The sequence below is a fragment of the Clupea harengus genome, chromosome 13 (genome assembly GCF_900700415.2).
Source record: "Clupea harengus chromosome 13, Ch_v2.0.2, whole genome shotgun sequence".
Lineage (NCBI taxonomy): Eukaryota > Metazoa > Chordata > Actinopteri > Clupeiformes > Clupeidae > Clupea > Clupea harengus.
In genome coordinates this window covers 9,930,332-9,957,592 of record NC_045164.1, presented here as the reverse complement: position 1 = coordinate 9,957,592, position 27,261 = coordinate 9,930,332, and the positions used below count along the sequence as shown (strand labels likewise).

The 27,261-nt window shown below is 42.0% G+C and overlaps 2 protein-coding genes across 3 annotated transcripts; one reads left to right on the top strand and one right to left on the bottom strand.

Annotated features, from left to right (window-relative positions):
- Nucleotides 1-11,643: 11,643 nt before the first annotated feature.
- On the bottom strand, nucleotides 11,644-20,749 carry phf10 (PHD finger protein 10). 2 transcript variants are annotated; one of them, XM_012840448.3, is made up of 12 exons: nucleotides 20,646-20,749; nucleotides 20,032-20,144; nucleotides 19,791-19,921; nucleotides 19,599-19,682; nucleotides 19,309-19,451; nucleotides 18,895-19,038; nucleotides 18,550-18,659; nucleotides 18,013-18,163; nucleotides 17,682-17,810; nucleotides 14,608-14,716; nucleotides 13,940-14,128; nucleotides 11,644-11,979 (listed from the first exon to the last, which is right to left on the bottom strand). In XM_012840448.3, exons 1-12 carry the CDS (start codon nucleotides 20,742-20,744, stop codon nucleotides 11,885-11,887), a joined length of 1,497 nt encoding a protein of 498 aa, XP_012695902.1. In that variant the 5' UTR covers nucleotides 20,745-20,749; the 3' UTR covers nucleotides 11,644-11,884. The 2 variants fall into 2 exon arrangements, with proteins under 2 accessions (XP_012695902.1, XP_012695903.1); XM_012840449.3 differs by having other exon boundaries at nucleotides 18,895-19,035.
- Nucleotides 20,750-21,137: 388 nt separating this feature from the next.
- On the top strand, nucleotides 21,138-25,282 carry psmb1 (proteasome 20S subunit beta 1). The gene is made up of 6 exons (XM_012840450.3): nucleotides 21,138-21,342; nucleotides 21,902-22,009; nucleotides 22,200-22,281; nucleotides 22,454-22,583; nucleotides 24,567-24,673; nucleotides 24,959-25,282. Exons 1-6 carry the CDS (start codon nucleotides 21,242-21,244, stop codon nucleotides 25,142-25,144), a joined length of 714 nt encoding a protein of 237 aa, XP_012695904.1. The 5' UTR covers nucleotides 21,138-21,241; the 3' UTR covers nucleotides 25,145-25,282.
- The last annotated feature ends 1,979 nt before the right edge of the window (nucleotides 25,283-27,261 follow it).

The following is a 27,261-nucleotide window of genomic DNA, read 5'->3' as shown; positions in this document are numbered from 1 at the left end:
AGTTAGACTGTATGTAATGTGATACGTGCCCTGATGTTCTTCGCTGGGCTGTGCATTGTTAGCCTGTACTGCTAACACACAGAGCTGAGCAAACAAGTGTTGTTTGCTTTTTACCCAGCTGCTAATATAGCTGTCAATTCTATCACATCTTCATGTCACTTATTACATTTTTTTGGTGTCCTAGCTAATTCTTTTTTGTCAGGGGTGATGATGTGTGGATAAAGATCAGAAATGGATAATGATTTCTTAATGAAACCATGTTTACAAACAATTTATTACCTCCTTTCCATTAACTTGACGATGCTATTTTATCCATCACTGTTTTAGAGGTTATTCTTTTATTTTAAGGATTTTGACAAGATCCCAATTAAGAAGTCAAGATTTTCTCAATGAAACTGCATCGTTTGTGAACTTTCCAAAATAATTTATCACCTCCTGACCAGTGACTGAAGAATCCTTCCCAACAGGGGGAAAAAAAGATGGTGAAATTACACGAGTCACAAATCACATTTTCCACAACTGCTCCCTCCCTTTCTGCACCAGCCCTCTCTTCTTTACGGGGCACTGAGCTCTGAAGAGTGCTCAACCTCAGCGCTAATCCTCCGTGATGTGTCACAGGAAGTGCAGATCTTTTACAGGACATTACTGTCTCAGCAGCCATAAAATATTACTGATAGGGGCCAGGGCCTCCGGTGGCGGCTGACGAACAGTCACCTCCTCCTCCTCCTCCTCCTTCCCCTTCTACTGTTGTGCCCTCATTGTATCCTCTCCTTCAGACAGGCAGAGAGGGTGTCAGAGTTAGAGAGAGGTGTTTGGGTCATATCTTATGTGTAATATTAACCCGGTCATGGATTCCCTCGTAAAGCAGTTTATTTGATTTGACACACACACACACACACACAGAGGGGGAGAGAGAGAGAGAGAGAGAGAGAGAGAGAGAGAGAGAGAGAGAGAGAGAGAGAGGGAGGGAGGGAGAGAGATAGCTGGCATAGACTAGGAGATGGGATTCATTCTGCAGGTGATAGCTGGTGAATGATCTATAACCCATCTCCCACCCCCACTCCATGACTCAATGGGGCAGGTAACTGAGGGGGACCCAACCCCCCGCCCCCCCCCTGCTTTGGAGCTGTGGGCTTCCCTTCGCAGCCGCGTGTCAAATAGCATTCTGTGGGCGCCGGTGCTCATTGTGCTTCCCTGGGGAGGAGCTGGAGACCCAGCGGTGTTCTCTAATAGAGATTCTAATTAAGCAGCCAGGTGATAATAGACCCTCCGCACCTACACTGTAAAGACAGGGAGCCGCTGCTGTGTGGTCCTCTTTGTTTTATCTGGTTTTATGCCACATCCAAAGTAGGGGAAGACAAGTAGGAGTAGAAGTATCCCATAAGTAAGTATACATATCCCTTCAAAAATGATTTGTCTCCTTCACCCCTTTTGAGATCATCACATCACATCAACCTATCTGTGTAGTATGGTGAATGAATCATAATATAGCCTAAACAAGGGTCTGCAGTCAGCAGGTGAAGAACGGAATACTCACAGTTCAGCCCTATGATACCCAAAGTATTGTATTAATAAAAAAATGTTTTAAGTCATGTACATTTTGTTTTGTCATCACTGATGTGTTATTTGTGAATTTAATGTTCTTTAATATAAACTGAATAACAAGATAGGTACAAATAGAAACGACATTCAAGTGCTATGAGGATCACTGAGACTGTGGTGGGTTGGTTGGTGGGGAGGGTATTGGGGGGCATTCGGATGCGTCGTCCTGGCCTAGTGATGGGCCGTTAAGCCTGGGAGGCGGGTATGAGTGTGAGGTGTTCCTGTGGACACCACTGCCATCCTGGTGTGAATGAGCCCCATTCTCACCTCAGGACGATTCCCATACATTCTAATTGCCCACCAGGGCTCATACATTCGAATTGCCCTCACAAAGGCCCTAGTAGGAGCGAGACAGAAATAACATCACATTTAGAAAGCAAAGGTGTATTGGTGAAGGTGAAGACGATTCCCTTTTCAGGATGATTGCCTTTTTTGAAGGTGAAAGTGAATTGTTTCTGCTTCTGAAGTCTAATAGAGATGTACAGACTACCTGTCTGAGCACAGTGACTTTGAGATGAAAGGGACGACACAACAGTTTGATAATCAGATATCATCATGAACTCAGAATTTTAGAGTTACCATTACATTTTTTCCATTCAGTACTTATTTCATTGTAAATAAAGCCAATCTAACTAAATCTAAGCGTCACTTCTTATGGACTTTATGTGTGGGGGAGAGAGAGAAAGAATCTCCCTGGTAAAGTCATGGTGGCCTGAGCCCAAGATGTTTCCCTCTCAGCAGAGTTTTTTTGTCACTGGGGCTGAGATACCTACTGTATCTGAGATCCCCTGATTATGGGCTGTTTTTAGACCCCCTGCTTCCAGCCCACCCGCCTTCCATTTCCCCTTCTGATAATGTTGTCACCCCCGTCAGTCACTGCAGGTTAAGTGGTGGAGATGTAGGCCTTATTATTACCCATGTACGTGCTTGATAACACAGTGACAGTTGATGGTGAGGAGAACGGCCTCCTCACCCTGTATTAGGGGCCCCCGCTGGGTATTTCTGTTCTCCAACCCCCCTATCCCAATGGCTACTCTGGTGGCTTTTAAGAAGCCAGGCTACTGGTTAGGGGTCCTGTCTAGTTTAAAACATCAGGTGTAGAATGCCACATGCACATTCCATATACAAAGCATACCGCCTACACCCCTTATAGCCATTAAAGATCATTATTCCAGCACTCATTTCACTGACAAACCACAATAAACACATGCTGTCATCCCTTTCCACTTTCGACATTACACATTGGTTTGATTCACTCTAGCTTGGCGAGCAGTGGAACCGATCCCACATAGCAGCTGTTATTGCCCAGCTCTGGTCCTGTCCTGGTGCAGACCCGGCACACCGGCACCAGATCGGGGACCAGTTTTGTCCCAGACTCGACTGTTGTTTGAGATGGTTGCATTCATTATTACCCCGCCCAGATTGTCTAAAAGCACAGTAGGCTCTGCACATATGGGCGAGATAATGACTTTAATTTTAGCCTTGCTGACACGAATTTGTTGAGTGGCCCTCTATGTGTTTGCTTTGACGTCTTTTGTCCTTTTATTTGGTTTGCAGACACCAGTTTATCCACCCTCAAATAAAGCCTGCTAACCTTATAAAGTCACCATTTGCATACCCCCCCTCCTCCCGTCACTCAATGCATTAACTTGTTTTATTTTGGTGGAACACTGCATGAGAAAAAAAAAAAAACGCAGCATGGCCTCTTTTGGGGCGATCTGATTAAATTAGATCTCTTTTCCCACAAGCTGGTGTCTGCCCTGGGCGCTGGGCGCTGGGCGCTGGGCTCCCCCACCCTCGTAGACGTATGGGAAAGCCATCTTCCACCAGGGGATGTGTGCATTGTAATGGGTAATTCAATTTTACACCATTGCAATCAGATGTTAAAGAGACAGAGAGAGAGAGAGAATAAGACAGGCGGAGAGATAGACAGACAGACAGAGAGAATAAGACAGAGAGGAAGTGAAAGAGAAATAGGTTTACTAAGCAGCTTTTCATTGCGCATGCGTCTTTGCATGTGTCAGAAACGTCTTTAGGGTAAATGAAAACGTGAAGGAGTGGTGGGGGACAAAAGGTCAAGTTTAGGGTTTTGGTGTGGAAACTGACAACACGCCGTCCTACAGAGCGCTGTGTGGGCTACATCCCTTTCATATGTGACTGTCACATATCTATGACAATAATTCCTGTTCCAAGTTCCATTTATTTCTCAGAGGACGTATTAAAGTAAAGTATTATTTGATATGACATAACATGTAGAGTAATGTAAATGAAGACAAGATTTTGATGGTTTAGAAGATGCATAACCCTCTGGCCCTGTTGGCTGGGAAGCGACATAGCTACACTTTCTCTTTGCCTTCAGCCAAGGTTTCTCACTGTTCGCAACAAGCAGAGAGATGTTTTAAGAGTTTGTAAAGTTAATCTCTGACCTTAACCGGAAAGTAGTGTGTGTGTGACTGTATTGATTGCTACCCATCTCTATGGTAGCTGGCTAAGAAGTCATAGGACATGAAAACTAGCTCTTGTTTAAAAAAAAAAAAAGAGAAGGAAAACAGAAGAGGTATTTCTGGCATGCGGGGCAGAGAGGAGAAGCAGAGGGAGGCACGAGAGTGTTCTTCTGCCGCCACGCTGTGATAATGCGGTAGCCAGGACAGGCAGGTAGCTGGCCTCTGTTAACATTAATGCGTCTCTGTCCACGGGTGTCGGGCCGTCCTGATAACAGGCTGCACTGAGGTGCGACCTGCCATTAAGACCAGAGAGGGCTGGGGATCTGCTTCACACCCAAGTGGTGACACACACACACACACACACACACACACACACACACACACACACACACGCACACACACTTCTTGTGCCCCTTTAATGAGCCCATGTGTCAAAATAGAGATGATGAATAGGAAGTGGGCCGTGTAGTCATGCAGCGTGAGAGCAAGAGGGAGGAGCTGTTTGTGTGTGTGACTGCGTGTGTGTGCGTGTGTGTGTGTGTGTGTGTGTGTGTGTGTGTGTGTGTGTGACTGCGTGTGTGTTTGGTGTGTGTGTGTGTGACTGCGTGTGTGTGCGTGTGTGTGTGTGTGTGTGTGTTTCAGTTGAAGTGGCTTGAGGGAAAGGGGGTGGGGGGTAAAATCAAAGATCAAAGGGGTTCATCTTTGGAAATGGATTAGAATTACAGAATTAACACCTAACTGCAATCCAGTTTCCCCAGACAGTGGTACTGACATGTGAATCTGTGCTTTCTGTAAATGATACTAAACGATTTTCTTGGTCGAAAACGCTAATTGCATTCTCAATCAAACAGAATATATTTGAGAAGACACCAGTGCATTTCAGTGCTGCGACACACACTGCACTGGTGACGGACCAACTTTTGAATCCCTCCCTGCAATCTAAGCACTGCCATTCACTCAGTAACCTGCTCATTATACTTTGCACCTCTCAAATCTGCTTTTATCAGGATTTAATGATGGGTTAAAATGGTCTAGAACAAATATTTGTTCTTGTTTAATCTCAGAATCCTTCCAGGAGGGGATCAAATCAGAGAATTTGTGACTATATGAGAAATTCATATTATGAGGATTATTAGCTCATATTATTACTGTTTTCTGGATTATGTTTCTTCAGACGCAAATTGCATCAAGTGGCATTCACAGTGGCATCAAGTGGAAAAAGTCTTGTGAGACATGGACAAAATTAAGTGGTTTACTTAGTATTTTCATTATTCAAAAAATTACTTTTTTTTGAAAATCTGATTGTAAGTGGGCCTTGTGATGAAAATAATAGAAATAAGTAAATAAGAGATTGATTCACCAGCCACCCTATTTCATTTGCAAATCAATATTTCAAGAGTTTTTCTGAAATCAATTCCAAAATTGACCTGCTCAATTATTCATTTTTGTATGTGAAACCCCTTTTAGCAAATTGCTGGTATTTCATGGTATTTTTGTCCGTTTTGTCCTCTAATAGTTTGTGGTATCATCAACGATATAATTTCATTGAAATTAGTAATTTATACAGTGTAATTTGGATTTAGCTGTAGAATTTACTGGGTTTTACCCCCAGAGAAGCACAGACAGCAAGGAGAAGCAGAAATCCACAAAGCCCGTCTGCCCAAGACAAGCCCGGGAGAGGATATCCTGAAGAATGGGTTTGGCCCATCAACCTTTCCTGTCAAAAACAACAATAAAAATGATAAATAACTCATCAAAAGAGTCCTGCTGAAAAAAGAAAAACTCAAACAAACAGAAAAACAGTACATTTCGAGATAAGACGATAAAAAAGAGGAAGGAGGACCTGAAGTGTTTAATTATTTTCCCCCGTTTCCTCAAAAAGTTTAGTCAAGCCTCCATAGAGTGTTCAGGATGAATGAGCACTCCATAATGTGTGGGAAACACCCTGGATAATGGGACAGCAAAAGATGGATGAGACTTATTACATTTGCCTTAAGCGGCGCGCACTGTTTGACTGTCTGCCTGCGTGAGTGGGTGCCCTGTAATTGAGTTATATGACTGATGTGCAGTAGAGGTTCACACAGACAGAAGAGTCCTCACCGTGCCTGTTGACCCCCTCTCCACAAACAAGTGGATGAGTGGCTGCTGGCGGAGGTGGCAGAGAAAACACAACAAAACAAAAACAACAACAACAACAGCATCAGCAGCAGCAACAATAACACAAGAGTGGAAATGAGCGAGAGGACTCCTGGCTGGGAGCTCATAAATCCTCGCCACGTCCACATCATTTGTTTACTCACCTCCTCCTCGTGTCGATACGAGTCCGGGGAGAGTTTTTTTCCCAGGCCTGTGCTGGTGCCTGCAGAGGCCTAGAGGACTGGGCTAGGTCTTTGGCATCACCAGCAGATGCAGCTGGGCCAGACCAGAGGCGTCAAGGAATGTGGGCAAACAGGCGAGCTGCAACATTTCACAGTCACTTTCCTCTGTCGTCACAAGCGACATATGAGGTGAGAAAACAAACTTATTAAAGAGAGGAGACCTTGAGACAGCTGAAAGAGAGAGTGACAGAGAGAGAGAGAGAGAGAGAGAGAGAGGGAGTTTCACTGGCTATCCATGCTTCTGCTCATTCCCAAATGGTCTTCACGCCCATGGTCAGCCATCTTGAGGCAAGGTGTCTCTCATTTGGCACGTGCAGGCTAAAACGGTAACGCAGAGGTGCAACTAACGGAAAGAGGCCGCCGGCGACAGTCAAGCATTTTCTCTCTCTCTCTCTCCTCACCCCTGCCGTGACACTTCTTTCGCGAGTTTGGACCGATAGCAGGGCACTCGTGCCTGTCACTTTCTAATCCCCCTCAAGACCTATTTGGCACGCCAGCGCTTGTCAAAGACAGGCTGGTCGCAGCGACAGCAGGGTTCCTGTCGCAGTCTCTCCAGAGTCCAGCCATATCCAAACCAGACCAAAACCAACATGCAGGAAATGCAAGCGTTTAATATCATTTTACTCTGGAAGAGAAAGTAAAACAAAAGAATGAAAGGAAGGCAGGAAGGAAGGAAGGGTGGGAGACAGACAGACAGAGAAGGAAAGAAAGAAGGAATGAAAGAGACCAACACATAGACAGACAACCAACCCTGACGTACACATACACATGTAGATGTACATGTACATATGCATATACATATTTACATATACACATACCATACTGGTAAAGATTTCATGTTCCTGGAATGCCAAAGAGTGCTGGATTATCACCACACCAATTCAAATTCCTCCAAGAGCTATGGAATTCTAAACACGTCACCTATTAGAGCAGACAGATTTTTTTGTTGCATGACACAAGTCGAAACACTGAGGTCAATGACCCTTTGAAATATGATTTCCATCAGACACATCTAAATCCTGAGAAAAAGAAACATATTAGATGTTTCCCTCATTCATCTAGGTTTAGTTATGACCCATATGGAAGATGTGTAAGACTGCATAAGCAACAGGCCACGAAGACAGTTTAGGACAAACTATGAAAGTGTAGAATTTAAGAAAAGAACTGGCCTTTACTGTGTAGCACAGATCCCAAATAAGGAAATGAAGAAAAGATTCCTGATATGGGTTCAAAGGCCTAAAGTGAAGTGGGAGACAAGACAAGAAAACTTGTAGAGGGCACTGACTTTCAGTTTAGACAAACCCATATGCTGCAACAACATGATTTTTTGTGCCATGTCTCTTTTTTTCTTATTTTTTAGGCCTTGAGAAGGACCCTGAGGAGAGAGCACCAGGGCAGTTCCCATCTTGATCACACACTCTTGTCTATCTGCACTGATTTGCATTCTCACACAACCCACGGGACACCCTCACCATCACCACTCACACCCTCCACCCCAACCCAGAGAATCCCACGGAACCCCCCCCCACACCCCTTGCCTCGGCTTCTACATTGTCCGGAGGATATCCATCATTGGGGTGTAAGCATGCATCGGCCCCCGGCTCACTTAAAATGCGTCTCGTTCCTTTGCATTGCCCTAGTGCGCAGTGCGGTGCGGCGCGGCAGACAGTATCGCACAAAGGAGGGCCTGGCGGGGGTCATACTGTCCTGGGAAAGTTAAGTTTTCCATTTAAATAAACAAATGACGCAGCCTTCTGCCAGGCTAGGCTGAATGTGCCCGGTGGCAGATGGCAGTGTCCTCACAGCCACAGGGCCCAGAGAGCACTAATCCCCCGGGGGATCAGCCATCTCTGGGTCATCAGTTGCTCACATCAAGCAGAAAAAGGGGAAGAGAGAGTGTGAAGGGGTGAGAGGGAGAAGATCCGTGAGAGGAGAGAGGAATCCTTGTTCTCCTCTTAATCCCCTCCACGCAACAGCCCCTGCACATTTGGGTGGGGGTGTATGTGTGTGTGTGGGTATTATTAAAAAGAGAGATAGATGGGAGTTAAGCTTCACAAATCCAGTCTGATTAGCCCTCTGTGTTATGGGTCTAAGTTGTGAGGGTTGGGGAGTGGGGGTGCGTGCAAATGAAGATATTCAGGGCCCAGAAAGCCGGGTTTCATCAAGTTGGATTTCGCTAACGCCTCTGGTGTTTACCAACACAGGCTCCGGCATTGAGGAGAACCTGGAGGCCACGCATCTTAACATGGAAAGTTCACCTTGAAACTCCGCTCCAGCCAGGATGTTGTGATTGTGTCTCGTGAGTGGCGTGGCCGGACGGACGGCCAGCCCCGAGGCTCCGGCATTGTTGCCTTTGCTGATTACTGAACTGCGAAAGTGCCACGTCGGTCCCACGCAAGGGACCGTGTGTACGGCCGTGTTTATGCACATCAGCTGCTGCCTTCCACACAAAAGGCTTCATGTGACTCAGCAGTTGAAGGAGAAGAAGAGACTGCAGCACCCCCCCCCCCCCCCCCCCACACACACACACACACACACACACAACACACAAACACACACCCCTCATCCCCCATCCTCTCTTTCCCCTCGGCAGCTCTCTATTGCTGGGAGACTGGTTCTCACACCTCTCCATCTGGACAGGGTCCTTTCGAGATGTCAATCACAGCAGGGACCCCCATTTTTCAAGCAGTGTTTGGGGCAGCCCCCCCCCCCCCTCCCCAGGAGACTTTCTGGGGAGGCCACAGAAGTGGCAGCTTTTCTTTTTTTTATGTTCCTCTCGGCCGCCTCCCCATCTTGCTTTTCCCTGAGAAGATGGCAAGTCGAGCCGAAGACCCAGTTCTCAGGGGAGGTGGCTGCCAGTGCCCGGAGTCAATTGCGACAAACGCAGCAGTGACACGTTCACAGCGTGTGTGTGTGTGTGTGTGTGTGTACAGCACAAGAGATCAGCTCTGATGACTCAAAGCATACTCATGTGAGGTGCAACCAAGTGTTTCACACAAAAAAGAAAATGACACGTAAAATCAATATGCTCAAAGATATAAGAGCATAGTCAGTCTCTCACACAAACACCAAGCAATTCTAAACTGTTTATTTTAAAAGAACGGCCAAGAACATTTAAGACATTCATCTTTTGCATTGTTTATCAGTTCTCTTTATATTTTTGAAAACCTAATATTTTGAGATCAATAGGTAAAAAGTCAACAACCTTTGATAGTTTGTTTTTCTCTTGGCACTTTCCTAGAAACTCCTGAACTCACAGTCACAGTAGTACACACTGAGAATGTTCTGCCCCCTATCTGTTCTGGATGGAAACGATCTAGGTGGTTAAGTCACAAACAGCTCAGTGATGTTCTCTGTTTAGTGGAAAACCAGGTTACTTTCCTTTCATGTGACACATGAAGAGAAATTCAGATTTGTAATAACTAACCTTTGAACTCAATGCCATTTCTCAAAGCTCATGTTCCCATTGAAGAGATCATGCCACTCCTACTGTCCTCTGCTACTTATGCACATGTACCTCCACAACATCAATTACACCCAATGTCCACAAACAATGTCACACGCAAAAAAGACATTTGTGAACTATTCATTCATCCTTAGTAGCAAAAACATCTACTAACCCGAGACCCCCTCGGCTGAACCTCACCCCCCCCCCAAAAAAAATACATAGAAGAATCACTGGGAGAAAACGAGAGTGACACTTGGTCTCCATCTAGTGGTCAGTTTATGACCTCCTCGGACAATTGTTCTCTACTGTCTAAGCAACTATCAGGCAAATCATTTCCTCTCACTTAACAGTTTAAAGACATTGTCAATCATGGACAACAGCAGGGAAAGCAACACTTACTACACCCTACTGACTGAGCAAGCTAAGAACATGTACACAGTAATATTTAGGTGTAAGACACGGAGTGTGTTCTCTTTCTGTGCTTCACAACTAGCAAAGATCTTACAGAAAAGGGAAGAGCATGCAGAAAACAACATGGCAAATTCAAACACTGGTGCCACCTCAGGTTCTACCCTCACCTGATCCCTCAGGCTCCTCTTAAGCCAAGACCAACTTGATATCTGTCAGGCGCACAAAAGCAGGTGCACTCCGCGCCAAGTCGGTTGGACAGGCAGACAAACTGACACCGTAACTGCCAGCGTCGTGCCAGCCGCCCGCCCGCCTCGGAGCTGGCCCCGGATAAGAGGCCGGGCTGGGCCGGGGTCCCAGAGGTCCTGCCCCAGATCCGCCCGCAGGCCCGTGCTGCCCTGGTTAAGCCATTTAGCCGCGCGCTTACAAGCGTCCCATTGTGTCCGAGCCCAGGCTCCCTGAACACAAACACCGGCTGCTGAATGGGGCGCCTGGTGGCTGCCATTCAGGCGTGCGGGCGTCCGTACGCGGATTCTCTGCGGCTGCTGTCCAGCACACACACCTATCATGTAACAGGGGAAAGCAGACACAGACACACACACGAACACACCTACACACTTAAAGAGAGACAGACCCACGTATGGTCACCTATTGCTCTCACCGCAGTCACCAGGTACCATCTGTCGCATTACCTCACCGCAGAAGCCACAGACAGGAAGGGAGGGGAGATGGGCCTTAAATAGTGTTAATAGCTTACAGCAGAGAGAAAGGGAGAGAGAGAATAGGGCAGACGTGTACAGATGTGTTTGTGCGCTAAGCATAAAAGAAAGGGAGAAGACTAAAATGGTGAGAAAAAAAAAAAGATAACCAGTAAGGGAGACAGAAAGAAAGAGTTTGTAACAGGATCTCTCTGATTTGTGGCGGGAACACGGTCACTCAGTCACAGTGAGAGGCCACTCATATCGCAGGTGACTTAATCAGGCCCCTTCAAGCTGCCAGCTGTTAAATATACATGAGTCGCGCAGTGGCTTTGGTGTTTATCTGTTGTTCTCTCACTCCAGCCCTTTGTCTGCCCCTCTAACTATCCCTTCTTTTTTCTGTTCTCTTTCGATTCAGAGCACCCAGCTCTTGTGAAGTACAAAAACACATGGAAACAAAATTACATTAAAAACATTAACAGCAATACTCTTTTTCATCTGTCTATCGACCATAGCCACTGTCCCTGTGCATTTAAGGTTAGAGATTTTTTTTTTGCCTTTTGCTCAAGTGTTTCTCTGCTGTGTTGAAGAATACTAGAGCTAGGGATCTACTAATGTACTGCATCTACTCCTGAAAGAAAAGAATCACAACTGAGTAAGTCATCTGATTATCAAAAACTTTATTTTAGAAAAGTTGATGCCTGTCATACATTAATAAACACTGTTTATTACAATGAATACAAAAAGATGTACATTTAAAAACAAGGCAAGTCAGTATTTACAGTACATGATTGTAGCACCTAGGTGAGCAATACAAAAGTCCAGAACAAATATAAACAAATCATTTTATCAAAATATCACCTGAAAACCTTTAAAAAGCTTATTCAAAATGGTCTACACTTGTATTCACTTAGGGGTCGATTTCCCCTTTTTTGGCGTCTTGGCCCCTTTTTTCTTCGGAGTGGAGAAGTCCTTGTTGCAGATCTCACAGACCCAACCACCTGCAAAACAGAATAAAAAAAACACCATTGGGTGGGAGCTACTGATAAGTGTAAATACTGTAGGTATTTTTTTAGATGCAGCAGACTACAACACATCCTGTGTTGGTCAGCCACAAAGACCTGTTCATTTTCAGCCAGCCAGTAAATTGCCCCTTTGGATATTTAGGAACTGCCACATTCCACATACAGTGGCATGCAAACGTTTGGGCACCCCTGGTCAAAAGTTCTATTACTGTGAATAGTTAAGTGAGCAGAATATGAACTGATCTCCAAAAGGCATGAAGTTAATGGTTAAACATCCTTTCCAACATTCTAAGGATGAGTGTATTGGTTTTGTTTTGTTTGAGTGAAAAAAAAGAAAGGAATATCATGCAAAGGTTCGGGCACCCCAACAGATACGAGTTCTCAGATCACTTTAACCAAGGTCTCAGAGCATAATAAGCTTGTTAGGGCTATAGCATGTTCACAATCATCGTTAGGAAAGGCCAGGTGATGCAAACTCCTCAAACCTTGTCCCCACTATCAGTAGCCATGGACTCCTCTAACTTTCTGATTAAAATAAAAACTATTGATACCCACAAAGCAGGAGAAGGCTATAAGAAGAGAGCAGCGTGTTTTCTGGTAGCCGTTTCGTCAGAAGACCAAGAAATCTTTCAGAGAATTGCTCGTAGAATTGCTACAAAGGAAAATTAAAAAAACTGTTTGACTGCAAAAGATCTTCAGGAAGATTCAGCAGACTCTGGAGTGGTGGTGCACTGTTCTACTGTGCAGCGATACTTGCACAAATATGACCTTGTATTTTGGTATTATGTATTTTGGTTACAATAAAACTTTTTGGCCGTAATGAGCAAAGGCCTCCAGCCTATCCATTTAGCAAGGAAGAATTGGCGAAAATCCCCCTGACAAGAATTGAAAGACTCTTAGTTGGCTACAAAAAGTGTTCAAAAGCTGTGATACTTGCTAAAGGGGGTGTTGCTAACTTTTGCTTTGGTCCGCTTTTCGTTTTTTGTTATTTTGAAATCATAAAAGATGGAAATAAAAAAGAAATCTTGCTTAATATATGAATCTTCAACTTTAACTTATTTGAATTGCTGAGCTATTCACAGTAACAGAAATTTTGACCAGGAGTGCTCAAACCTTTCACAGTGCACATTTTTCAAACATGGGACAACCTGCAACCCAGAGATATTCAGTGTTTGGGAACGGCGCGTTGTATAGAGTAAATCCTATCCAGTTGGAAACCAGCCTCAAAAGAACTTTGCTTTAACAAATGAGGAAGTTCATGGATATCTAAATATCATGTGCTAAATGAAAATACTTTCACTCACACAAACGTATATGTAGGATAGTGCCAAGGTGCTGATTCAAATAGAGTAATGCTATACTATGCCTTATCATCCAACCCTATATCGGGAGTGTATTTCATCAAGATTACTTTTAAAAGCAGATGAGGCCACTCAAAGAAATGTGATCTCGCCAGGCTGTCTGCATTTCTCGCTATGGACCTCACTAATTATATGACAAGTTATGCATCCCAAGTCTCATATTACTATATCAAAGTATCATTAGATAGCAAATGGGTTAAGGTTCACTCTAAGGCCAACTTCAGTCTCATTAGTGTTCATTGTTTATCATTTATCGTTCATATACAAGGGACATAATCACACTAAAAGAAACTGGACATCTGTTCTGAAAGTGTGGTATTTGTGCACCTGTGTTCTGGGAGGCATAGAAAGACCATAACCAAACAAACACCACTCTTAGCAAATGTTATGCATATGTTTGTGTACAATGGTTTGTTTAGTGAAGGAGGAAAATAAATGTATGAATAGCCCAAAAAGGTATAAATATAAAGAAATGAAAGAAGTGATGAAAGAAAGACAGAAAGATAGAACAGGAAAGGTAAAAAGGGGGGGGGGGGGTGTAAAAGAAAAGAGGAGTGCGAAAGCTCGAGTTATACCCTGAGGGAGAGAGTCCATTCCCACGCAGAATGTGTGGAAGCCGCGGTCGCACTTGTCGCAGAACATCATCTGCTCCTCGTGGTGGGGCTGTTCACACACAGTGCACGTCTTGCACTCCATGCACTGCCACGGGTACGTTTTTATCATGGCCACCAGCTCCGCACTCATGTCCAAACACGACGGATGACCTGACGCACACACACACACACACACACACACACACACAACCATACAGCCTTACCAAACCACATCAGTCTATGGATACATATTCCCATTACACTACACTATTAATAGAGCCCCAAAATGTAATTATGTGGGCAGACTGGTATTACACAGGAATTTCATGAGGACCACAGTTCAAAATGTGTCTTTTCCCCCCTTCTCAACAACTAGGATTGCTTGGAGGTCATATTTTATGAATATATCATTTGTGAGTGTACGAGTGAAATCAATATTTGTGTCTTATCAAGGTTGGTCAGTATAACCCAATTATGTACAATATGTCTTGGGCATCTTTGCATTGATAATGAAAACAGACGATCAGTGGATAACCGTACAGATTTACAAAGTGTGACAATAACATATCTACTTTCTTGAGGGGATTAATCCCAGAAATGTGCCTGATAACTGGATTGTTTCTGTTGTCTACGCAGAGGTGTGTGCTTACCGCTGTTCTTGCACTGCGAGCAGTTTATGAGAGCCTCAGGCTTGCCCTTCTTGTTGGACTTCTTACCCTTCTGGCATATGCCACAAAAATCATTGGGAGTGACCTTAGGCTGCAAGGGCAAAAAAACCATGGCAACAAAGCCAAGAGCACTTCATGACATGTACTTAAAAACACAATTGTTTCCCATTTCTTTCTTTTTTCCCAGATTTATTCAGGTCAACAATGCCGTGTTCAAGATTCCGTGACGTAGCGAAAAGGCTTTGGATAGCTGCTGATCACTGTTACTATATTCTAAATAAAACGCCAATGGGTTATGACATTTCTGATGGCATGCAACACATGCAGAATCTTGAACACAGCAGGGTTGTGACAGATCTGATCACAATAAACCCAGCTTTGCACAGATCTCTACAGAATAGAAGAGAAAACAGTTGTAACACTTCAGTATTCAAAAACAAGATTAAACAACAAAAACTACATTTCATTGATATGACATATTTGGTGGACAAGTGAAAGAGGATACTAGTAGCAAGTTACTTGTGCCACCAGATAAATATTCTGTAATCACACTTGTAGGTGAATACTTCCATCACAGCAGTTGTGCTACTACTGCCAGAGGTAGCCAGCGACTTCTGACACTTTTTAGTGGTTGCTGTCATCACACCTTAACTTTCAATACAGGATCATCAATTAGGTTTCTCTCCTCACACCAGCTTGAGTTTAAAATGATATTTTATGATACATTATATGTCAGTTTTAAAAAACAAACACTTTTCTGGTTTTATGCACATATTCTAAGATGTATGCATTATTGACACCCATATTCTAACACTACATATTTCAAACAAAATATGCATTCAGTATGTGCATAATTTGAAAGAAACCCTCCATTGGCCACCTACATTGGTTTCAAACCGTTTTATTTAAATGTGTAACGGTAATGAACTATCCCAATACGGACATAAAAGGTCTAACCAACTCTAAAGACTTACAACTTTGAGGAAACAAACATTAAGATCAGACAGCAAAAGAAAGAAAGAAAGAGAGAAACAGAGAGAGAGAGAGAGAGAGAGAGAGAGAGAGAGAGAGAGAGAGAGAGAGAGAGAGAGAGAGAGATATATTGGAACTAAAGACACAAACAGAACTGTTGGACATATCAACGGTTGCCAAATGTCTAAATGACAGTAGCTTGTTACTGTGGTGCAAGAGTAGGAGCTTAATAGCCAAACAAGAAACGCAGCAACCTCATCGATTCAGAAGGGAAAAGAAAGCAATAATTTTCAAAAATGAATAATTTTCCAATCAAGTGGTTCAACAGGTATATTTCAAAAATGGGGAGGGAGACAAAAGACAGATAAGTGACAGCATTCTTGATAACAGAGGAGAATTAGGAGAATTTTAACTCTTATTATGTTGAGTTCTAATTGGAAATTAACTCCAAATATCAATGGGAACATCTAATGTGACCAACACTTACAGATTCTGGTTTAAGTTTAAGGACGAAAAATAAGAGACTCAAAAGAATCATATATTAACCAAGGTTTGTTTGGTCAGTGGATGGCAGCACATGAGGAATGTATAAAAACCGAAAAGAAGACACTAAGGTTAAGTTAGGCTAACCAACTCCACAGATGTTTGGAGTGCATGAGAAAAATGTGGAAAAAAGGACACAAAAGGGGGATAATGAGTGGAGTTATGAAGGGAAAACATTTAAATAAGGCATGGTGTAGTATTACCCCAACTCTATATATTCAAAAATTTGCCAATTTAAAAAGAAAATAATCTTTAGAGTGCATGGGAGGGGTTCAATGGAGGTAGAGAACAGGCATTCCAGAAAAATGGAAAGGACTGAAAATAAAAAGTGCAGAGTGCAAACCAATTTACCACCCAGTTTACCTTTGGCACCCTGCCGCTATCAACATCATGAAAACATAAATATATGCCAGCTGAACATGACATTGAAAGTCTTTTTAGGCTTTTAAACTGAATTAGTTTCAGTCTGAAAATGATAAGATTTGTTTACCATTTTGATGCTGAGCTACTAAGCTTTTGTTAGTAAAAGTTAGTGCTAATGATATTGCTTTTAGGGGCTTTCTGTTAGCGAGACTGCCATAAGGTAGATCTTTTGTTGATCCCTTAATTTCAAAATTAAAAACAGAAATCACACATATTAGAAGCAATCAATCCAACCCAGAAATAAAAACTGTCATATCAAGCAAGAAAATCTACACAGTTGATAGTACGAAATCTGTGTCTCTTCATACACTCAAGTTAAATTCAAGTTCTGAAAAATACACAATGTTCAAACAATATGCATACCGCATCAAAAACATAATATATGTGTATATTTATATTTGAAAACATACGGCAGTGATGTTGAAAGCATGACTTTCAAAAACTTTGATAGTCCTCTACTTAGTGCTTTTATAAAATCCTGTAGCTTATAAATCCTATTTTTGAAGGGTAAAAGAAGGTAAAAAGTGAATGGTTCTAGCAGCCACACACATCTGCTTCTTTGCCAATGGGTGCAATCGGCAAGTGAGCAGCATAGAGGTATTTAAGGACATTCAAAGCAAAGTTACGTAACGAAAAAATAAAACACATTTACAGTTGAGGGCTAAGTAACTGTAAAAATAAAAAAGTGCCTCAAAGAAACTTCCTCAACACCCCACCACCACCCCCAAAAAAGCTTCTGTAGTCAGAAGGGTTGAAAGGAGTTATTGCTCCACACTTCTATGCTGGGCGTATGGATCTGCTCCATCGGACTGGAGAGTGCGGAGGGAAGGCTGACTGTCAAAAGGGGGGAAGGTAAGTTCCACTGGTGATCAAAAGAGTCACAGCGAGAGCTACAGTCCTCTGGAGGAGTGTGAGTGTGTATACGGGCGTGTGTGAGAGACGGAACATCAGAAGTTCTAACTGGGACCAAAAAAAAAATGAGACTTCTCCTCTGAAGAGGGGTGTTTTGAGGGGTTAGGAAGAGGATGGGGAAAAGGTGCTGGAGGAGAAAAGTGCTGTCGAGGAAAAAAAAATTGTATAAAAAAAGAAGAGGAAGATCAGGGGCTTTTTTCTTCTACCTTGTACCCAGGGTGGGATTTGTGTTGGAGGGCACGCGGGGTGTTGTCTTTGCGGTCCTTGGCTTTGCCTTTGGAGGGGACCCCACCATCCTGGCTGTCCCCATCAGATGTGTTCCCTGATGAGCTGTCCTGAAATGACAAGTTCATCGTTTTGGTTAAAAAAAAAAACTGTTCTGTTAACTGCTCCATGTGAAATGTCTCTGTAGGAGTGCTGACTTTGGGCTTAAAGAGATCCGTGGTTTGTTCCATACAATACCTGAAATTATCATAAATTAATAAATGGAGGCTTTACAAACACACAGTTACACACACAAAGGTTATAGTTCCTTACTGATGAGCCTTTTTTCTTGCCGTCTTCTCCTTTCTCCCCATCTCCGTCATCGGAGTCTCCGTCGCTATCAAGTGCTGGAAGCTCTGGATCCAGAGGAGGCTCATACAGAGCAGTATTCAAGGGCAGATAACGTAGTTCGTTGGGCGAGTACCTGCATGCACAAATATGTGAAAGAATGATATTTACATGAGATTGTATTTTGTGTCATTTTTAATACATGATCCATTTTCACAGCATGGGCTGTACATAAAGCATCTCACAGCATGGGAAATGCATTCACAAAACTGATTTGTGATGAAACAAAGATGCAAAACAACTAAATTAATAACTGAACGAATGAGTATTGCCATTCTGACTGTGTGCAATAACTAGTCATTATTTCAAATTTTCAGAGAGGTTTTCTTTACATTTCAAAAGCATCAGTTTTCTCTCGTCCTGTGAACTATTGCCATTCCTCTTACAGACTTTCAGACGTTCTAAAACAATTTCAGTAACACAAATCAAAAGTGAGTGTAGACAAAAGCATGAGTGACATACCTTTTGTAGTAGTCCTGAAACTGCCCAGGGATTAGGGCCACAGGGTAGGGTCCAGTTTTAGTGTGCTCTGGGGGCAAAACTTTATATTTGCCCTGAGGAACCTGGATGATCTGTAGGGCAGGGATTTCTTAAGTTAATGACACTTTGTGCAAACAACCCACAGCAACCTAACTAGCCAAGTTTAAAGAACAAAAAAGCACGGCAGCATGACTACCCATATGAAATATGGATTTGTAATCCTCTCAGTAGGCTAAAGTAAGTTTGACATTTGATTTTAAAACGAATCACCTCAGGAAACACAAAATACATGAGTCTGTGGCTAACTCGTAGTTGACTTCAGCTTACGTGTGTCTGAAGGTCAAAGTATGCTCGTCTCTCCTCCATGCGCTCTCTGTTGAAGTTGCTGTTGAACTCAGCTGCTTTCTTGGCAGCTTTCTTGATGTACTCTGGCACTTTGCTTGCCTCAACTTTCTGTGGTGTCTGCTGCTGCTGGGAAAAGGTTATATATGGACTGTAATAAACAGAAAACTTATGTGACAGAATGGACACAATTATGTCTAATTTTCAAATCAAGGATGAGAGGTATTTCATTTACAGAAATATTCAGTTGGACACAACTTTGTTTTTTTGTTTTACATGAACAGAGATTTGATAGGAAAACACCCCTGAACACACAGGCAGAGTTTGATCTGATTAGCTGAAGCCAAGAGGGACAAGCAGAAGAGGATAAACAAGACAAGAGAATGATGCTTTACTCACCGCACTTTGAGTACTGACTGAGTACTCTTTCGTTATCCTCTGTCGCTCCCGTTCCTGGAGAATGACTGAATACTCTGCGTGTTTAGCTGGATACTCCTTAATCATCAGGTCTATCACTTCATCACTTCGCAAAGCTGTGAGGCCTACAAGTGGAATGAAAAACATGTGCGTTACAATTTATATGAATGCATATAAAGTGTGAAACATATGTAATGACAAAGCATTCAACACATGAAGAAATTAACAATCCAATCAATCAGGCAGCTCTTCTGTAACAGAAATAAACTTACCCAAAGTACACTGTGTTTCAGTGATGACATTTTGCTCCCTCAAGTACAGCTTCTCCTTGTGAGAAAGGTCCCTCCTCTCTAAGTCTTTGGGAAGCAGAACATATGCAGATTTTGTATCTTGCATTATACACAACAGTTAAATGAATTACGGCAATGAGCTGTTTGTATTCTGAAAGGCATGTATAAACCTACCTGGATATTTGCGTTTAAACGAGGTCACCCCCAGATACTCGCTAACTTGCTCTTGCAGCATATAATACTCTCCCGTGTCATCTGGTGGCCATTTGTATTCAGTTAAGTTTTCCGCCGGGAAATAAGTGGGTCTGTTGAGGTGGATAGATTGTTGAAAGTTACTGGAGAATCTATTGCAAAGAAAATTTACAAATAATAAGTCAACGTAATAAACTGTCTGCTGATAATTTGTTATAAATACCCAAGTTCCTGACTAGACGTGTCACAACTTCTAGAGCTATCCCCGGAGCCCATTCGGCGTCTTTTAGGGGCTTGGCTGCCATCATTAGAGTTCTCCTCCGTGAAGTTGTCATCCTAAAAGGCAAAGCAGACTACAGTTAGTTCTGAATGTAACACTATTACTGGGGAGCTGCTACAGAATACCGAACCCTTCCAAGATTACTGAAAATAACATTGTGACTATATGCTCATGTGGAATCAATTAATATGTATAGACTTATATTCTATATACAGCCGATGTCTGGAATAATCACACTCTAAATTATGTTTGGCTATAAACCGATACGCTGACGAGTTTAACGTCTGGCATGTTTTTGTGTCACTGTCACCTCAATATGATATAATCAATGTTTGCCAGCTAAAACGAGAATGTTTGCTATCTTAGCAACATAGCCAAATATTATTGTCAACAGCTAACTGCGTGAGCTCTCATGGTCAACGGCTAGGCTGAGATGAATGAAACAAAGGCGGGATGCTCCGTCAATAAGCACTGTCAAAAGCAATGTAATGTATTCTTCAAAATGAATGTTTGCACTGCTAAAAGCAACTCAACTATTGCGTGTGAGTACCTACTACCTTTAAAGATTGCGTTCCAGGTGTCGCAGGACCACTGTCGCACTGTCTTGGTGAGAGTACAGTTGCCATTTTGGTAATTTCAATGGCGGACAGTGACATAAACAGGAAGCTTCAAAATAAAAGCATGATGAAATAAGAGCCCTCTGTATTTTAATGTAATTTAATTTAATTTAATTTAATTTAATTAAATGTCACATGGTGATGAATTATTGCAAATCGTCAAGAATATAATATTATATTTAATTTCATAACAATCACCTAAATGATATGTTTATTTTTAGCAATCATGTTATTTTTAAAGATAGAAACACCTGTTTGTCAAGAATAAGAATATGTGGCTGCAGCATGACAGTGTGTTACATTGTAGCAAAATACTATTTTAAACTATTAGACCAACAACACTTTGGGCCTATTTAATCTACATTGTTTGAATTCCAAGCCGCTTGGTGGCAGCAAATGTCTCGGTGTTTATGGGTTCAGTTAGACAAAAAGTGTGCATGTTCCGTGTCGGCCATATTGCAGTGAGACAGCGGTATTCCTTTCAGTTCGGATGCTTTTTTTGTAACGTTAGTTAGCTGTGTTTACGAGTTGCTATAATGCTTTCATCAGATTCGTACAGTGAGAATGGGAAAATGAGAGATTATCACTATACTGGCCCAGTAGAGCACAGATTCTCTCCCTATTCATTCAACGGAGGGTAAGTATAAAGGCCAACGTTGGTTTCGTTATAGCCGAATTAATCTAGCTAGCATAGCTAGCTATGCTATATACCAATGTTAGCCAGGAAGAAAGACAGCTATCGAGTTGATGTTCGCTAAACTACCTTAATTCTGGATTTAGTTTGGGTTGCGCACTACATAACTGAGAGTAACGCCACCAGCGTTAGCTTATTCACTCGGGTAATACCGCTAATCAACGATGACTTCATGATTTGATAATTAGCCATCCCAAATCTGTTGTGGTAAATTGCTAACGTAACTCAGACTAGCCATACTGTCCATACATTATGTTAGATGATATTACTGATAAGAAAGTTTGAGGTCGCAGAGAAACACAAGACATTTGGATCGCTGTTTTTTCCCCCAGTTTGGTTTAATAGCTTGTTGTAGCTAGACTGGGTAGCAAATGTTTTAACCTGAGTTTCACTTTCTACGGTTACGCTTTCTCGAACATGTTGCAGCTGTAATACAGTTGTATTCCATTAAATTATGCCTTGTGTCAGTTTAAGGTAACGTTACACACGTTTTTCTCCTTAGGACTGTGTTGGCTGTTGCCGGTGAGGACTTTGCCATTGTGGCCTCTGACACACGTCTCAGTGAAGGCTACTCTATCCACAGTCGGGACTCTCCAAAGTGCTACAAGCTGTGAGTGAACAGATTTAACCACCCAACATATGGCACTCCTGTTGTGTCAGAGTTGTTAGTTAGTGAGTGCAATCTTGTTAAGATGTACAGTTGACTTTGGGAGGCGTGTTGAGGGTTACATGTTCTAACGATCTGAACAATTTGACAGTTGCCATCAAGCTTGTTTGTAACTATTTGGATTAATTTTCAGGACTGACACAACAGTAATTGGCAGCAGTGGATTTCATGGCGATTGCCTTACTCTGACCAAAATTATTGATGCTAGGCTCAAGGTGAGCTGGATATTCAAGAAACTTTGCTGAAGACGCACTTTGTCCAAGTGTTTGTTTCTCTTTTCATCAGAAATACTCTTTCTTTCATTTTATTGTTGGTCATTTCAGATGAGTGTATCACGTTCCTCTAGTTTCTAGATTAAAGTGAAATTTTAAACTCTCTTGTCCTCAGATGTACAAGCACTCAAATAACAAGAGCATGACAAGCGGAGCCATCGCTGCCATGCTATCAACAATTCTGTATGGGCGGAGATTTTTCCCTTACTATGTGTACAACATCATCGGTGGTCTGGATGAAGAGGGTAAGTACAACTTGTTCAAAGGAAGATATATAAGTTTATAGTGTACCATGACCATAGTCATTAAAACATAATTCATAGCTAACATGCTATGTCATCAGTGGATAAATGTGAACACATGTCCTGTCAGTGATGCCCTCAGTTTTTCTTTTTGTTTTCATCAACATATTATTTATAGCATAGTATGTTTTTAAAAAAGCTTTTCAATTTCAGTTATGTTCAAAATGTGAAATTTCTTGTGCTATTGGTTGGGTACTTCCCACAGCTACCAAACCTCTTAAAGGAGCTATATGTAAGATTGACTAGCTGTCGGCTAGCGAGCTAAATTATTTCATACTCCCCACCCCAAGCAGATTGGGGGAATTGTATTACTATGTTTGTACACCCCTACTTCCTCTCCCTTCACAGAAGTAAACAAAAAATGTAACTAATTTAACTACCTGAACTTTGAGTTGAACTACCAACAAGCTACTGCAAAATGTTGTTAAACTACTAGTTTAATTACATGTAGTTCAATATTGATTACTTGAGTCTTTTTATAAATTAAGTCTGGCACTTTGAAAATGGATTGAGGCTTTGTAGTTAAAAAATGGAGCATTCCATTTCTTCATGAATTAACAAGCACTTTAACTCATTATTTTACATGAGATGGTTAACTTTTGAATGTTTTAAACTAAAATTCTTACATATAGCACTTTTAATGTCACATGCAAGTAAACATACCGAAACGACCCAGACCTTTGTCTGTGTTTCACTGAATCAGACCCACAACACCTCAACAGTGATGTTTGGCATCCCAGACCCACCCACCTCCATACTCACAATGGGTTAAGACACATGTCAATACCAGAAACAACTCCACATGCACATGTAGATACATCACAACAATCACTGAGAGACCAGCAACAACCATTATTTAGTGCCAAATCCAACAGGGTTCCTGAGCTATACTTAGGCCCAATTGATGGTGGCTATAAGTATGCCATCTTTAGCCATACTTATGCCTATTGATTACGGTGGCTTTAAGTATACCCTATTCAGCTATACTAGAATACAACATACTATATTCTACAAGAATGTCAAAGTATCTCCTCCCCCCTACACAAAGCAGTTTAGCTAGGGTAGTTACCAGTTTCACCTTAAACCACTGGGTGGCACTACCATTTCAAATTTGAATTGTCATTAAAACCGTGGTTGATTATCACGGTTTAAAAAAAACTTGCAGTAAATACTGTCCAGCATCAACCAAAAAAGTCTCCACAATGCACGTACGCAGGTTCAGCATGCAACATGGGTTAATTTGGTGTCAATGAAAACATGATAGAAGGCAGTGACGGAGCTCCGGAGATTGTCTGAAGCTGTTTTCGCATATGAACCCATATGTTGCCCTTTCAGACATGTACCACACAACAGGAGATTTTCTGTGACAGATGCATTCTCACCTAACATGGAAATATATTTGTTTATAATGGTTTATCATATGGTTATGCAGATGAAGGGAGCACAGACATAAAAAGAACTAAACTGAACTAAACAATTAGGGTAGGCATTAGTTAGCTTGGGGAAAGCTGGTTTGTAGCTAGCTACAATGACTGACAAAACAGCTGACAACCAGCTGCAAGTATGCAGTTGTTAATGTTTTCCTGCTAGCCTTATATGAACAACTAGCTGGCTAGCTAACAAGCTAGCTACCGTATAATCTTCAATGGAGCCCATGTGAAAAGAGCAAGTCATTGTCTGGACATGTTTTTTTTTTTTTCAGTCAGTTTTTTTTTTTTTTTAAGCACAACCAGAGCAAAACTCACAAATTTCGAATGTAATTTAGCACAGAAACCTAGTCGTATACTAGAGCTCATTAATTGAGCATAGAATGTGAAGGAATGTCTTTGGTGCACTGTTTTCTTATCTGCTATATGCACTGCAATTGGGATTTTACTGACCATGTTCAATAAACAACTTTTTTTTTTTTATCTTGACATTCTACAGGGAAAGGAGCTGTTTACAGTTTTGACCCAGTGGGATCATACCAGCGAGACACTTACAAAGCAGGAGGCTCAGCCAGCTCCATGCTGCAACCCCTGCTAGACAACCAGGTACTTTTCAGTTGTCTTTTATTAATTCATTTGTGAAGAATATTGACCTCATTCTCTCCTAACCTAAGTTAAGTTCTTATTAGGCCTAGTTCTATTGAGGGGAGCTGCCAACTAAAGAGTTTATGATAATCTTATTTGGGTGTTAATGTAGCAGAAATGAATGCTTCATCTTGATATGGTCTGTGGTGTTAATAATAATTCAGCCAGTATACAAAACATTTGTTACCCAGCAGTATTTTGAGATCAAAATGAGATCCTAATATAATCATGCGTTTTCATGCTCAGATTGGCTTCAAGAACATGGAGAATGTGCAGCACGTTCCCCTAACCCAGGAGAAGGCTGTGCAGTTGGTGAAGGACGTCTTCATCTCGGCAGCAGAGAGAGACGTGTACACCGGTGATGCCCTGAAGATCTGCATCATCACCAAGGAGGGCATCAGAGAGGAGACAGTCCCTCTCAGAAAAGACTGATCCATTCTGCTTTTTTCCCCGCCAAACTCTTCCTTGTTATTTTTGTCCTGGCTGTTTATTTCCATTGAATTGGTTATTTGGTCACACTGTTATTTTTACATTCTTTCTGAAAAATAAAAATTAAACATCAGAATGTTACCACCTGTGTCTGTCAATACTTATTGGTTAGAAAAGTTCTTCCCATTAAGGAATGTACGTGTATTAGTTATTCTGTTCTGCACCGCATTACATTTGCCCACTCACAGAGAGGGCATACTGCTCAGATATCAGTAGCTGAAATAGGTTGAAATGTGTTCTGTGAGCCATTGGGCTCTAACACCTATATACACTCATATACTACATTAGGTACACCGGCTCAACTGCTCGTTAAAGTAAATATCTAATCAGCCAATCACTTGGCAGAAACTCCATGCATTTAGGTATGTAAACATGGTCAAGACAAGGGGATCTTAAATTCAAATCAAACATCAGAATGGGGAAGAAAGGTGATTTAAGTGACTGAACAGGGCCTGGTTGTTTCAGAAACTACTGATCTACTTTTTTTCGCGCACCACCATATCTAGGGTGACAGAGAATGGTCCGAAAAAGAGTAAATATCCAGTGAGCGGCACTTCGCTGGGCGAAAATGCCTTGTTGATGCCAGAGGTCAGATGAGAACGGCCAGATTAGTTCAAGATGATAGAAAGGCAACAATAACTGAAATTACCACTCGTTACAACCCAGGTATGCAGAAGAGCATCTCTGAACGCACAACGTGTCAAACCTTAAAACAGATGGGCTATAGCAACAGAAGCCCACACTGGGTGCCCCTCCTGTCAGCTACGAACAGGAAACTGAGGCTACAATTCGTACGGCCTCACCAAAATGGACAATAGAAGATTGGAAAAAAGTTTGCCTGGTCTGATGAGTCGATTTCTGCTGTGACATTCAGATGTTAGGGTCAGAATTGGGTGTAAACAACATGTAAGCATGGATCCATCCTGCCTTGTATCAATGGTTCAGGCTGGTGGTGGTGGTGTGGGGGATATTTTCTTGGCACACTTTAGGCCCCCTACTACCAATAGAGCATCGTTTAAACGCCACAGCCTACTTGAGTATGGTTGCTAACCATGTTCATCCCTTTATGACCACATTGTACCCATCTTCTGATGGCTACTTCCAGCAGGATAACGTGCCACGTGTCACAAAGCTCAAATCATCTCAAACAATTAGTTCACTGTACTCCAGTGGCCTTCACAATCACCAGATCTCAATCCAATAGAACACCTTTGGGATGTGGTGGAATGAGAGATTCGCATAATGGATGTGCAGCCGACAAATCTGCAGCAACTGCGTGATGCTCGCATGACAATATGGAAAATCTCTGAGGAATGTTTCCAGTGGCTTGTTGAATCTATGCCACAAATAATTATATTAAGGCATTTCTGAAGGCAAAAGGAGGTCCAACCTGGTACTAGCGAGGTGTACCTTATGAAGTGGCCGGTGAGTGTATATATAATATATCAATGTAGTTCTACTTTAAAGTAAACTTATGCTGCTGTACATGTATCTGTATGTGTATAACTATATGTATATGTATATCTATATGTCTTGTCTTATCTGTTGTTGTGCGTGTGCACTTATATGTTTCACCGTGGGAGAGTGGGAAACGTTTTTTTCGATTCCTTTGTATGTCTTAACATGCAAAGTAATTGGCAATAAAGCTACTTTGACTTTGACTTTGACTTTGACTTTGACTTCTATAGGAACACTGTAGGTTGATTAGGGCTTCTTCCAAATACCTAGGGCTAATGCTTTTTAGGATTACATTCCTTCAACACTAGGGCTGTTTAGGACCTGACTTGATAAGTCTTCAGAAATAATGCATAATTACAAGCATGGAACTCAATTCTGCTTCTTCCTACACACAATCCACTCATGCAAGCCATGGGTATCAGTGCATCTTTTCAGTTTTTTTTTTCAGAGACAAGACAGAATATTCTAGATAAATATTAATTAAGGAATTGATTCATTGTTTATTATTTACTTACGCAACACAGATGTGGGTGGTATCAGAAATGGGTAGCAAAGATTTTTCATAGGCCTATATGTCAAATCTTTGTAGGTAGTACGATCAC